We start from the raw sequence: 12,454 nt of genomic DNA on the forward strand, positions 1-12,454 counted from the left end.
CACCCACCCAGACCCACTCACTCACGCACCCAGACCCACTCACTCACGCACCCAGACCCACCCACTCACCCACCCAGACCCACCCACTCACCCACCCAGACCCACCCACTCACCCACCCAGACCCACTCACTCACGCACCCAGACCCACTCACTCACGCACCCAGACCCACTCACTCACCCACCCAGACCCACTCACTCACGCACCCAGACCCACTCACTCACCCACCCAGACCCACTCACTCACGCACCCAGACCCACTCTCTGACCTCACCCACCCAGACCCACCCACTCACCCACCCAGACCCACCCACTCACCCACCCAGACCCACTCACTCACGCACCCAGACCCACCCACTCACCCACCCAGACCCACCCACTCACCCACCCAGACCCACCCACTCACCCACCCACTCACCCACCCAGACCCACTCACTCACGCACCCAGACCCACTCACTCACGCACCCAGACCCACTCTCTGACCTCACCCACCCAGACCCACCCACTCACCCACCCAGACCCACCCACTCACCCACCCAGACCCACTCACTCACTCACCCAGACCCACCCACTCACCCACCCAGACCCACCCACTCACCCACCCAGACCCACCCACTCACCCACCCACTCACCCACCCAGACCCACCCACTCACCCACCCAGACCCACCCACTCACCCACCCAGACCCACTCACTCACTCACCCAGACCCACTCACTCACGCACCCAGACCCACTCTCTGACCTCACCCACCCAGACCCACTCACTCACCCAGACCCACTTATTCGCTCACCCAGACCCACTCACTCACCCACCCAGACCCACTCTCTCACCCACCCAGACCCACCCACTCACCCACCCAGACCCACTTATTCGCTCACCCAGACCCACTCACTCACCCACCCAGACCCACCCACTCACCCACCCAGACCCACTTATTCGCTCACCCAGACCCACCCACTCACTCACCCAGACCCACTCACTGACCTCACCCACCCAGACCCACCCACTCACCCACCCAGACCCACTCACTCACGCACCCAGACCCACTCTCTGACCTCACCCACCCAGACCCACTCACTGACCCACCCAGACCCACTCACTGACCTCACCCACCCAGACCCACCCACTCACGCACCCAGACCCACTCACTCACTCACGCACCCAGACCCACTCACTCACTCACCCAGACCCACTTATTCGCTCACCCAGACCCACTCACTCACCCACCCAGACCCACTCTCTCACCCACCCAGACCCACCCACTCATCCACCCAGACCCACTTATTCGCTCACCCAGACCCACTCACTCACCCACCCAGACCCACCCACTCACCCACCCAGACCCACTTATTCGCTCACCCAGACCCACCCACTGACCTCACCCACACAGACCCACTCACTCACGCACCCAGACCCACTTATTCGCTCACCCAGACCCACTCACTGACCTCACCCACCCAGACCCACCCACTCACTCACCCAGACCCACTCACTGACCCACCCAGACCCACTCACTGACCTCACCCACCCAGACCCACCCACTCACTCACCCAGACCCACTTATTCGCTCACCCAGACCCACTCACTGACCTCACCCACCCAGACCCACCCACTCACTCACCCAGACCCACTCACTCACCCACCCAGACCCACTCACTGACCTCACCCACCCAGACCCACTCACTCACTCACGCACCCAGACCCACTCACTCACTCACGCACCCAGACCCACTCACTCACTCACTCACCCAGACCCACTCACTCACTCACCCAGACCCACTCACTCACGCACCCAGACCCACTCTCTGACCTCACCCACCCAGACCCACCCACTCACTCACCCAGACCCACTCACTCACCCATCCAGACCCACTCTCTCACCCACCCAGACCCACCCACTCACCCACCCAGACCCACTTATTCGCTCACCCAGACCCACTCACTCACCCACCCAGACCCACCCACTCACCCACCCAGACCCACTTATTCGCTCACCCAGACCCACCCACTCACTCACCCAGACCCACTCACTGACCTCACCCACCCAGACCCACTCACTGACCCACCCAGACCCACTCACTCACCCACCCAGACCCACTTATTCGCTCACCCAGACCCACTCACTGACCTCACCCACCCAGACCCACTCACTCACTCACGCACCCAGACCCACTCACTCACTCACGCACCCAGACCCACTCACTCACTCACTCACCCAGACCCACTCACTCACTCACCCAGACCCACTCACTCACGCACCCAGACCCACTCTCTGACCTCACCCACCCAGACCCACCCACTCACTCACCCAGACCCACTCACTCACCCATCCAGACCCACTCTCTCACCCACCCAGACCCACCCACTCACCCACCCAGACCCACTTATTCGCTCACCCAGACCCACTCACTCACCCACCCAGACCCACCCACTCACTCACCCAGACCCACTCACTGACCTCACCCACCCAGACCCACTCACTGACCCACCCAGACCCACTCACTCACCCACCCAGACCCACTTATTCGCTCACCCAGACCCACTCACCAACACCGCAGGTCACCTCACTTCTCTTTCTGCTTCTTCCCTCGCACCGCTCCACTTTGCAATTCCCTCCTCCCATCATCATCACCGTCACCATCACCATCATCGTCTCCTCCCCCACCCCAACCCCAATCTCTCGCGATAACAACCTCGCTCAGTTCACGTCACGCGTTACACACTCCTACCACCTCTCACGCAACTTTGCTAATGGGTGCGCTGTGCTGTTGCCGCCCCCGCCTGGGCGACGCGTGCTCCTTCGGCGGTCGTGAATTTCAAAGAAGCAAAACCATTCCGGTGCGCGGCGCGGCAGACGGACGGGTGCACAGACGGGACAAGACTCACGGTGACGGACGGACACGGACGGACACTCGCAACCAGGACGGCACAAAGGCAGCAGCGGGTGGCCACGGTGTCGGAGGTCACGGCGTGCGACCGTTTCTCGCGATAGCCGTTGAAATGCGTGAATTGAATTTTGCAATTTTTAAAAAAACTTTTTTTCCCCCTCCCTCCTTCTGTGATTTGCTTTTGCTGTGCGTGTAGCAGGAAGGCAGATTGGTTTATTTATAAAGTTATCATCCAAGTTCGAATTGTTCGGCACAAGGCAGCCAAAGCGCCTTCCAACCTGTCCAATCTTTGTAGAATGCCGACAACGCAGGTCAATTAATGCCAACAAAACAGCGTCGTGTATTCGCCGTTACATGAATTAACTCGCAAATACATTTAGCAAATCACGAATTTCACGAAGAGCAGACATTTATTTACAATGATCCATAAGAGGTTTCTTTTACTCAACTTTAACTACTTGAGTTTTAAAACTCAGCAATATTCCGTCGGAGGGAGGAAGAATAAAACGGGGATCGGGGGGCGACCCGCCGTGCATCTCACATCGTCGGGGTCGCGGGGGTCACAGAGGTCACGGGGGTCGTGGCGACCATAAACCTACAGCGAGCAGTGATTGGCTATTTCCGCACGCACAGTGGGGGGGGGGAGGGGGGGAGGTTGCACCGATGAGTCCCAGAACAACTAGAATCCCTCCCCGCAGCACCTACGCATTTGCCCATTTCAGGAAGACAAAGACCCCCCCCCCCCCGTATAGCCTCAACAGACAAGTGCTGTTAGCGAGTAGCACCTATGAAGGCCGGCACGGCACACGAGGGGGTGGGTGGCCAGCACCACGCCCGGCCGCCTTTGTCTCCCCGGTGGCGATGTTTACTGCACACCGCACCAGGTACTCATTTGAGGCCGAGTCGACCTAGGGGGAGGCCCCGGACCGGTTCAGATAATCGTCACCGGTGTTGGTGGTGGTCGTAAGCGGGAATGGAACTCGGGGGTCGGCGGGTTCGCAGCGCAGCGCGCTAACCGCTACGCTACCATTTCACCGCCGTTGCAATCAACGTACTTTCGTAACTTCACCCGCCGCGGTGGTGAGATCAAATCCTGGCCGACAACCCGGCCCCCCATCGTCCCTCCGTGGGGGGGGGGGGGGTGTCACAGTAAAAATTTAACCGGCTTCCTTGGAGAGACCAGCCCCCCGCAACCCACCCACCCCGCCCTCCGCTCCGACGTAGCGAAATGTGGAATGTTCAACCACCGGCGGCTCCGTGCTGGGACGTGCGCAGGAGCTGTGTCCCCCCGATGAATCAGAATCTTTGTTAAGACCGCAGGAGAAATCCGATGAGCCGTGAAGCTCTTTTTTGCACAGATGTCCCACTATGCGCATGGGGGGGCGGCGAGCCATGGAATCAAAGCTCAATTGGAGCAATAAATGTGAGTGACACCTTTCGCTGCGTGGAGTCATTCCCGCGTTTTGTCAACGCCACACACAGGCCGGCCGGTAAACATCCGACATCGGGCTAATTCTACGGGGACCCGTCGGTGCACGACTTATTAGGATTGGCTTAGTGACAATCTAGAACAGTCGCAGCGAGCGCGCACACGTTCACACACACACACGCGCGCACACACGGCGCAACTAAATCAAGGGCAGATAAAAAAAAATAATGTAAATCAAACACGGACACGTAAGTAAAGTAAGCGAATCGTCCACGTCGATCTTGCTGGCTCGAACCAACGTCGGGGTTGACCAGGTCGTCACGTCGGATTGGGGAAGAGGCGACGACGGATTGGCAGGGAGGGAGGCAGGGAGGGAGGGAGCGAGCGAGCGAGGGAGGGAGGCAGGGAGGGAGCGAGCGAGGGAGGGAGGCGAGTCTGAAAAGCCGGGTCAACTCACGTGCCCCTGGTCGGTCGCGCGACCAAAATTTTGCTCTGGAAATCGTCGCGCGAATTTAAAAAATGTGCCGCCCCGCGCCACACTTGTCGGCGTCTGGGCGAGCAGCTGAGCGACAAGCAGTTTAGCATCACAACGGCCAAATCGGGAGTCGCGCAAATCTGCCCCGCGAACGAGCGTCTCCGCTGCAAGTTAACGGGTCATAATCTTAGTTCTTTCGGTAAAGTCACGTAGGTAAAAAATTAAATTAAAATTAATAAATAAATTATTATTGTTTTATTTTTACCTACGTGACTTTACCGAAAGAACTAAGATTATGAATCCTTGCAGTCACGAAAGCTTCAAATCTAGAGTTAACGGGTCGCGGCAACCGCCGCTCCCGACTCGATTGCCGAGACGTTGAGTTGCGTACGAATCCCCGGGTTGCGCAACCGATTGTGAAGAGGCGTGGACTCCGGCTTCAGGGAAACGCCCCCGAGGGACGGGGGGAGGGGGGAAATCGCGACGTTTGTGGATGGCATGCGGTCACAACACGCATGCACGAGGCGGCTGGGTGCTTCCATCGGTAAGAATAACAATTTAGAACATTTGGATCTGTGTCTTTGTATAGCGCGAGGCATTCTCTCTCGGCATGCAGCACTCCATTTCAGAGAAGGCGGCAAGATGCTGTGGTGTGGCTTAACCCAATTAACCAATCTGTGAGTATTTACACCATTGGAACCGACACATTTTTTTTTACCAGGAGTCATGTTTGCATTGACCACAACACCTGCATTCCGATTGCATCCGCGAAATAACGGGGGTGCGGTTCAGACACGGGAAAGTTGCGAACAACGGCTGAGACACCCAGCTGCCTCGCGACGGGAGAGTGAAAGCAGATGAGTTGAGGAAAGGTGAGGAGTTAATCGGTCGTAGACACGGGGGGGGGGGGGGCGCAAAGGGCCCCGGGAGTACGGATGATCCGACAAAGCAATTTGAATCCATCAAGCAAACCATAAGCAAGCCACAAGCAAGCCACAAGCAAGCCACAAGCAAGCCACAAGCAAGCGAGACAGACAGACAGACACACAATCACAGACAAGCGAGGCGTGTCCTTGCATAGAACACACACACACAGAAGCGGGGTACAGACACGGACACACAGACTAGAGTCACACGTACCGACAGGCTCGCACACAGACACACATACAAGCCACTAGCACACACAAGACACTCACACACAGTGCCTCACTGCTCACACAAAGAATAAGAGCCCCCGTGTAGCCTTAAAAGACTGCTGGGGTAAGTGCTGTTAACGAGCACCTATGAAGGCCGGCACGGCACACGAGGGGGTGGGTGGCCAGCACCACACCCGACCGCCTTTGTCTCCCTAATGGTGATGTTTATACACCGCACCAGGTACTCATTTGAGGCTGAGTCGACCTAGCGAAGGTCCAGGACCAGTTCAAATAATCGTCACTTGTGCTGGCAGTGAGCAGGACGAATTGAACTCGGGTTGCCGGGTTCGTAGCGCAGCGAGCTAGCGAACTAACCCGCTACACCACCCACACACACGCACACACCTACTCACACACACACGCGCACACCGACTCACACACACACGCGCACACCGACTCACACACACACGCGCACACCGACTCACACACACACGCGCACACCGACTCACACACACACGCGCACACCGACTCACACACACACGCGCACACCGACTCACACACACACGCGCACACCGACTCACACACACACGCGCACACCGACTCACACACACACGCGCACACCGACTCACACACACACGCGCACACCGACTCACACACACACGCGCACACCGACTCACACTCTGACAAGCCGTACTCGCAAACACAAGCCAAGTCACAACCCACGAACAGACAACAACAACTGCCGTTGACAGACAACAACCCCCAGGGGCCATGCAGGCACGCTCTCATTCAAGACACTCGCTCGCTCGCACGCACAGAAAGCCACGCGCACAGCCAAGGTGCGGCCTTTCACCTTGCGAGTTTCCAGGCGAAGCATAGGTGAGCAGCAGCGAGGCCGGCGTGCCGCGGAGCTGCTGGGCGGCCGCGGCGCCGACAGCGCAGCCGACGCCGCCGCCGACGCGCGCCAGGTCGGCCATGCTGCTGGAAGCCGCCACCGACGGCGCCTGCCTGCCCAGGCCGGCCGCCCCCCCCGCGGCCGACGAGAGCGCAAAGCCGTCCGACACGGGGCGCGGCGGCCGGGCAAGCGGCGGTCGGCGTGCCGTCACGGCGCCACCCGCCGCCGCCCGGCTGCTGCTGCTGCTGCCAGCGCAGGGGGGCGGCCGCCACCGCCGCCGCCGCCGCGGGGTTAGTGCGAGCGTCTCTCGTCTTTGCAGAGTCCGCCTCCTCCTCGCCGTCACCGCACCGCACCAGCATGGCTCGGTGCAAGACATCGCCGCCGATGCCGCCGATGCCGCCGCCGATGCCCGTTCCGCCTCCGCCGCGAGGCTTACTCTGCTGGGACGGCGCCGGCGGAGACGCGGTAGTGGTGGCGTAGGCCGCCGTGGATGTCCCGTCGTCGTCGCCGCCGCCGCCTCCGTTGTTGTTGCCGGGACCCAGCAGGCGGCGCTCCTCCTCATCGAGCGCGCGCCGCCGCTCCGACTCCATGTGAGCGTAGTAGTCGTCATCGCGGCGCCGCTGGTGGTGAATGTCGCCGCCGCCACCGGCGGGAGGGAGAGACGCGGCCGCGTCAGGGACTAGTGCCGTGCCAACGGGCCGATAGCGGCGAAACTGGCGTTGTGCTTCCGACGACGGCCGGGAAGGGCGCGAGGCCGTTGGTGAAGAGAGTGCGTTACGCTGATGAGCGACAATTCTGGAGAAACTGGCACTATCCTTCTGATGAATGCCAACGAGAGCACGAGGCCGGCGTTAGCGGGGCAGGCGCACGCGCTACACCGACGATCCCGCTGACGATCAACAAGGAGGGCGAGGCCAGCGCTAGTGAGAGCTCCGCCATGCTGGCGACGTGCTCATGATGATGATGATTGGTGGTGGTGAGCATTGAGGGTAAAATACACAGACCCTACGTGCCCACCTGCGTTTTTACTTTGCGTCATTTCATCGTCAAACTCTGGACCGCCGGTTTCAACGTTCGCTCTGGCGGCTTTGCTTCAGCCAATGTTGGTGAGCAGCCGCACGTGATTTCTGTTATCGGAGACGGATCCTAGTTTCGGTGCCAACAACACACAGAGCCGGCATCGAGCCCACTGAAGCTAGGCACACCTTCCCAGAAGGCCGTGCGGCCGATAGGATGTGAAAATATTTTTTTCACGATGCAGACACAATGTTGTCACCCGTATATTTATCCTCGCCGGCTCTCAACAGTATCGTTGCTGTATGCACGGTGAACTTCTTTCGCGCCGTACGTATTCAACCGTGCTAATCGGAGGATGGGGGAGCGTGCGGGTGAGTGACTATGTGAGTGGGTGAGTGACTATGTGAGTGTGTGAGTGACTGTGTGAGTGACTATGTGAGTGGGTGAGTGACTATGTGAGTAGGTGAGTGACTGTGTGAGTGACTGTTTGAGTGGGTGAGTGACTATGTGAGTAGGTGAGTGACTATGTGAGTGAGTGACTGTGTGAGTGGGTGAGTGACTATGTGAGTCTGTGTGTTCATAATCGTTTTTTTGGTGTTTATTGGTCGCGACAACCTACGTGTTAAACTAAGCCTGTGTGTGTATGTTGAACTGCTTTCGCAAAGTATGTGGCCAAACGTTCTAAATCGGGAGGCGCGGGGTGGGGAAGGACAACAAGCTAAACACAGAAAGCAGTTCCTAAGAAATACTTTTTCAATATAGATGACGATTTCAAAGTGCATCGCTCCTTTAGCTTTCTAATATCGGAAGGAAGAGCTTTCCAGACGGCCGCAGAAGTGCATCCGAAAGCGCCGCGCGGTGATGCGTTGACCGTCTTTGTTCGACGGCCAGCCAAAAGCCGCTAGTGCGAGGATGACCGGAGTTCACGTAATGGTTGTCATGAGGCTTCCGCCTGATGAAGTTGGTTGCAATCACGAGAGAAACATCGCACTCCAATTTGCAAACGTTGTGGGTTTACCCTCCAGCACACAACCGGTTAGCGCAGAAGTAGTCGCTAAATGGGCATTCTAGATTTGAAGCTTTCGTGACTGCAAGGATTCATATTCTTAGGTTTTTTCGGTAAAGTCACGTAGGTAAAAAATTAAAATTAATAAAAGTAAAATAAAAAATCACGACGTTTCGGAGGCAACACAAGCTTCCGTCTTCAGGTGGAACCGTCACAGCACGATTGCTGTATCAAGTGATAGGAAGCTTGTGTTGCCTCCGAAACGTCGTGATTTTTATTTTATTTTTATTTTACTTTTATTAATTTTAATTTCTCTCACTTGATACAGCAATCGTGCTGTGACGGTTCCATCTGAAGACGGAAGCTCGTGTTGCCTCCGAAACGTCGTGATATTTATTTAACTTTCATTCATTAAATTTTTTTACCTACGTGACTTTACCGAAAAAACCTAAGAATATGCTAAATGGGCATGTTGTGTGCACGTGACAAACCTCACTAATTAGCCGTTGTCGGGTGTTGGCGGGTTTAACGACACATTCATATTTAGGCGGCTGGCCCGTACCATGCCGGGTTCACCCGGCAGGAGACCTCCAGCCTCTCACCTGCTCCTCCACCTTGCGCGTCCGCTCCTCCGCTTCTCGCTGTTGCTTCGTCCGCTCCTCCGCTTCTCGCTGTTGCTTCGTCCGCTCCTCCGCTTCTCGCTGCTGCCGCGTCCGCTCCTCCGCTTCCCGCTGCTGCCGCGTCCGCTCCTCCGCTTCCCGCTGCTGCTTCGCCCGTTCCTCTGCTTCCCTCTGTCGAGCTCGCTCCTCCGCTTCTCGCTGCTGCCTCGCTCGCTCCTCCGCTTCTCGCTGCTGCCTCGCTCGCTCCTCCGCTTCTCGCTGCTGCCGGGCTCGCTCCTCCGCTTCTCGCTGCTGCCTCGCCCGGTCATCCGCTTCTCGCTGCTGCCGGGCTCGCTCCTCCGCTTCCCGCTGCTGCCGTGCACGCTCCTCCGCCTGCTGCTGATGCTTCCGGCGCTCCTCGTCCTGGAGCTAACGCGCAGGCGGGGAGCGCGAGGGGCAGGAGAGATCAGCGGCTTTTCAACGCGTAATACACGCGCAACGCACGCACGCACGTTCACACGCATACACGCACGCAGGCAGCCGTACCATCCATACGCGTAGATTTATTTTTAGTAATCTGCTTACCTTTCCTATACTTTGAACTCCTATCGTGTTTGTGTGTTGTGCGTGACCCCCCCCCCCCCGCCCCCCGTGCCCGTACTGGACATCTGTGGGGAAACCCGAGCCTCACGGCTCATTGGATTCCCCCCGACCGAGATGAACATTCCGATTCTCAGGCTAAAAACTCTGCACTCTCGTGTGGTAACAAAACAAAAAAGATCCAAACATTAATGAAATTTCAGTGCAGAGCTGCGTTGCTGTTGGGGGGACTTTGCCGGTTTCGATTTCCGGCCGACTCCGCCCCACCGTGCCTTGTGTACGCAACGCTCTGCACGTACGCAACGCTCTGCACGTACGTTGAAATTATTTCTAACCGTACGTAGCCAACCCGCGCTAATCAGAGGTGTGCAGGCAGATGGGGGGTGGGAAGGACAACAAAACTAAAACACGAGTTTCCAATCTAGGTGACGATACCAAAATGCATAGCTCCCAGTGGCTTTCTTAACAGCGGAAGAGCATTCCAGACGGCCGCAGAAGCGCTAAGGGCTCTCCTCACAGCCTTGTCTGGACCAGCGGCTCAATAACGAAACGTTTGTGTGTGTGCGCGATGGTGCGTAGTGGTGGTGGTGGTGTCGTCGCACCAATCGGATGCACGGATGGAAGATGGCGCGGGGGGGGGGGGGGGTGGGGGGGGGGGTATAAAGGATGCCGCATTCACAAATTAAAACCTCGCCGATGGATTCGAAGAGCAAACCGGTGAAAGCAAAACGGCAAACAAAACAAAACCAAACGGCAAAACGAGAGAGCGAGAGGAGGCGGGAGGGCGGTGGCGGCGGCGTGGCTCACGGTGTCTCCGCTTGCGACAGGCGGCACAGGCGGAGCAGAAGGCACAACAGCCCGAGCCGGTGCAACGGCACCGGAGGGCACACACACACACACACACGCACGCACACGCGCAGGAGGGCATACACACACACACGCGCAGGAGGGCATACACACACGCACACGCGCAGGAGGGCATACACACACACACTCAGGAGGGCATACACACACACACACACAGGAGGGCATACACACACAAACACAGGAGGGCATACACATACACACACGCACACGCAGGAGGGCATACACATACACGCAGGAGGGCACACACACACACAGAAGGGCATACACATACACACACACTCAGGAGGGCACACACACACACACACGCAGGAGGGCATACACATACACACACATGCAGGAGGGCATACACACACACACAGGAGGGCATACACGCACACACGCAGGAGGGCATACACACACACACACACGCAGGAGGGCATACACACACACGCACACACGCAGGAGGGCATACACATACACGCAGGAGGGCACACACACACACAGAAGGGCATACACATACACACACACTCAGGAGGGCACACACACACACACACGCAGGAGGGCATACACATACACACACACGCAGGAGGGCATACACACACACACAGGAGGGCATATACACACACACACACGCAGGAGGGCATACACACACACGCACACACGCAGGAGGGCATACACACACACGCACACACGCAGGAGGGCATACACACACACACGCAGGAGGGCATACACACACACTGGAGGGCATACACACACGCAGGAGGGCATACACACACACACAGGAGGGCATACACACACACACACACACAGGAGGGCACACACACACGCAGGAGGGCATACACATACACACGCACACACGCAGGAGGGCATACACACACACACGCACACTCGCACGAGGTCATACACACACACACACACACGCAGGAGGGCATACACATACACACGCACACACGCAGGAGGGCATACACACACACGCACACACACGCAGGAGGGCATACACACACACACGCACACTCGCACGAGGTCATACACACACACACGCAGGAGGGCATACACGCACGCACGCACAAGGGCACAAAACACGCACGTACAAGGGCACAAAACACGCACGCACAAGGGCACACACACGCACGCACGAGGGCATAAACACACAGACACGAGGGCATACACACACATCCAGGAGGGTATACCTCACAAGCACGGGGGCATACACACACACACACACAAGGGCATACACACATAAGCACATGCAGGCACTCACACGCACGAGGGCACATACACACACGCACAAGGAGACATACACACAGACATGCAGGAGGGTATACTCACATGCAAGAGGGCATACACACACACGTGTGCGCACAGACAACCACGAGTGCATACACACACGCACGCACACGCACGCACGCACACGCACGCACACGCACGCACGCACACGCACGCACACGCACGCACACGCACGCACACACACGCACGCACACGCACGCACGCACACGCAAAGTGGCTTCTCCCGGGACTAAGGCAACAAGCGTCCGTCTCACCCCGACACGCACGGGGCAGCGT

General features: G+C 58.0%; 1 protein-coding gene across 1 annotated transcript in view; it reads right to left on the reverse strand.

Moving 5' to 3' along the window:
- LOC144735742 (afadin-like) overlaps positions 1–12,454 on the reverse strand; it is a 209,275-nt gene that overhangs the window by 12,880 nt on the left and 183,941 nt on the right. The window contains 3 exon segments of the mRNA XM_078618239.1: positions 6,782–7,044; positions 7,046–7,443; positions 9,449–9,874. Of these exon segments, the coding sequence (XP_078474365.1) occupies positions 6,782–7,044; positions 7,046–7,443; positions 9,449–9,874 (1,087 nt within the window).

Source organism: Lampetra planeri, chromosome 57 (genome assembly GCF_965212315.1).
Source record: "Lampetra planeri chromosome 57, kcLamPlan1.2.h2, whole genome shotgun sequence".
Taxonomy (NCBI): Eukaryota; Metazoa; Chordata; class Hyperoartia; order Petromyzontiformes; family Petromyzontidae; genus Lampetra; species Lampetra planeri.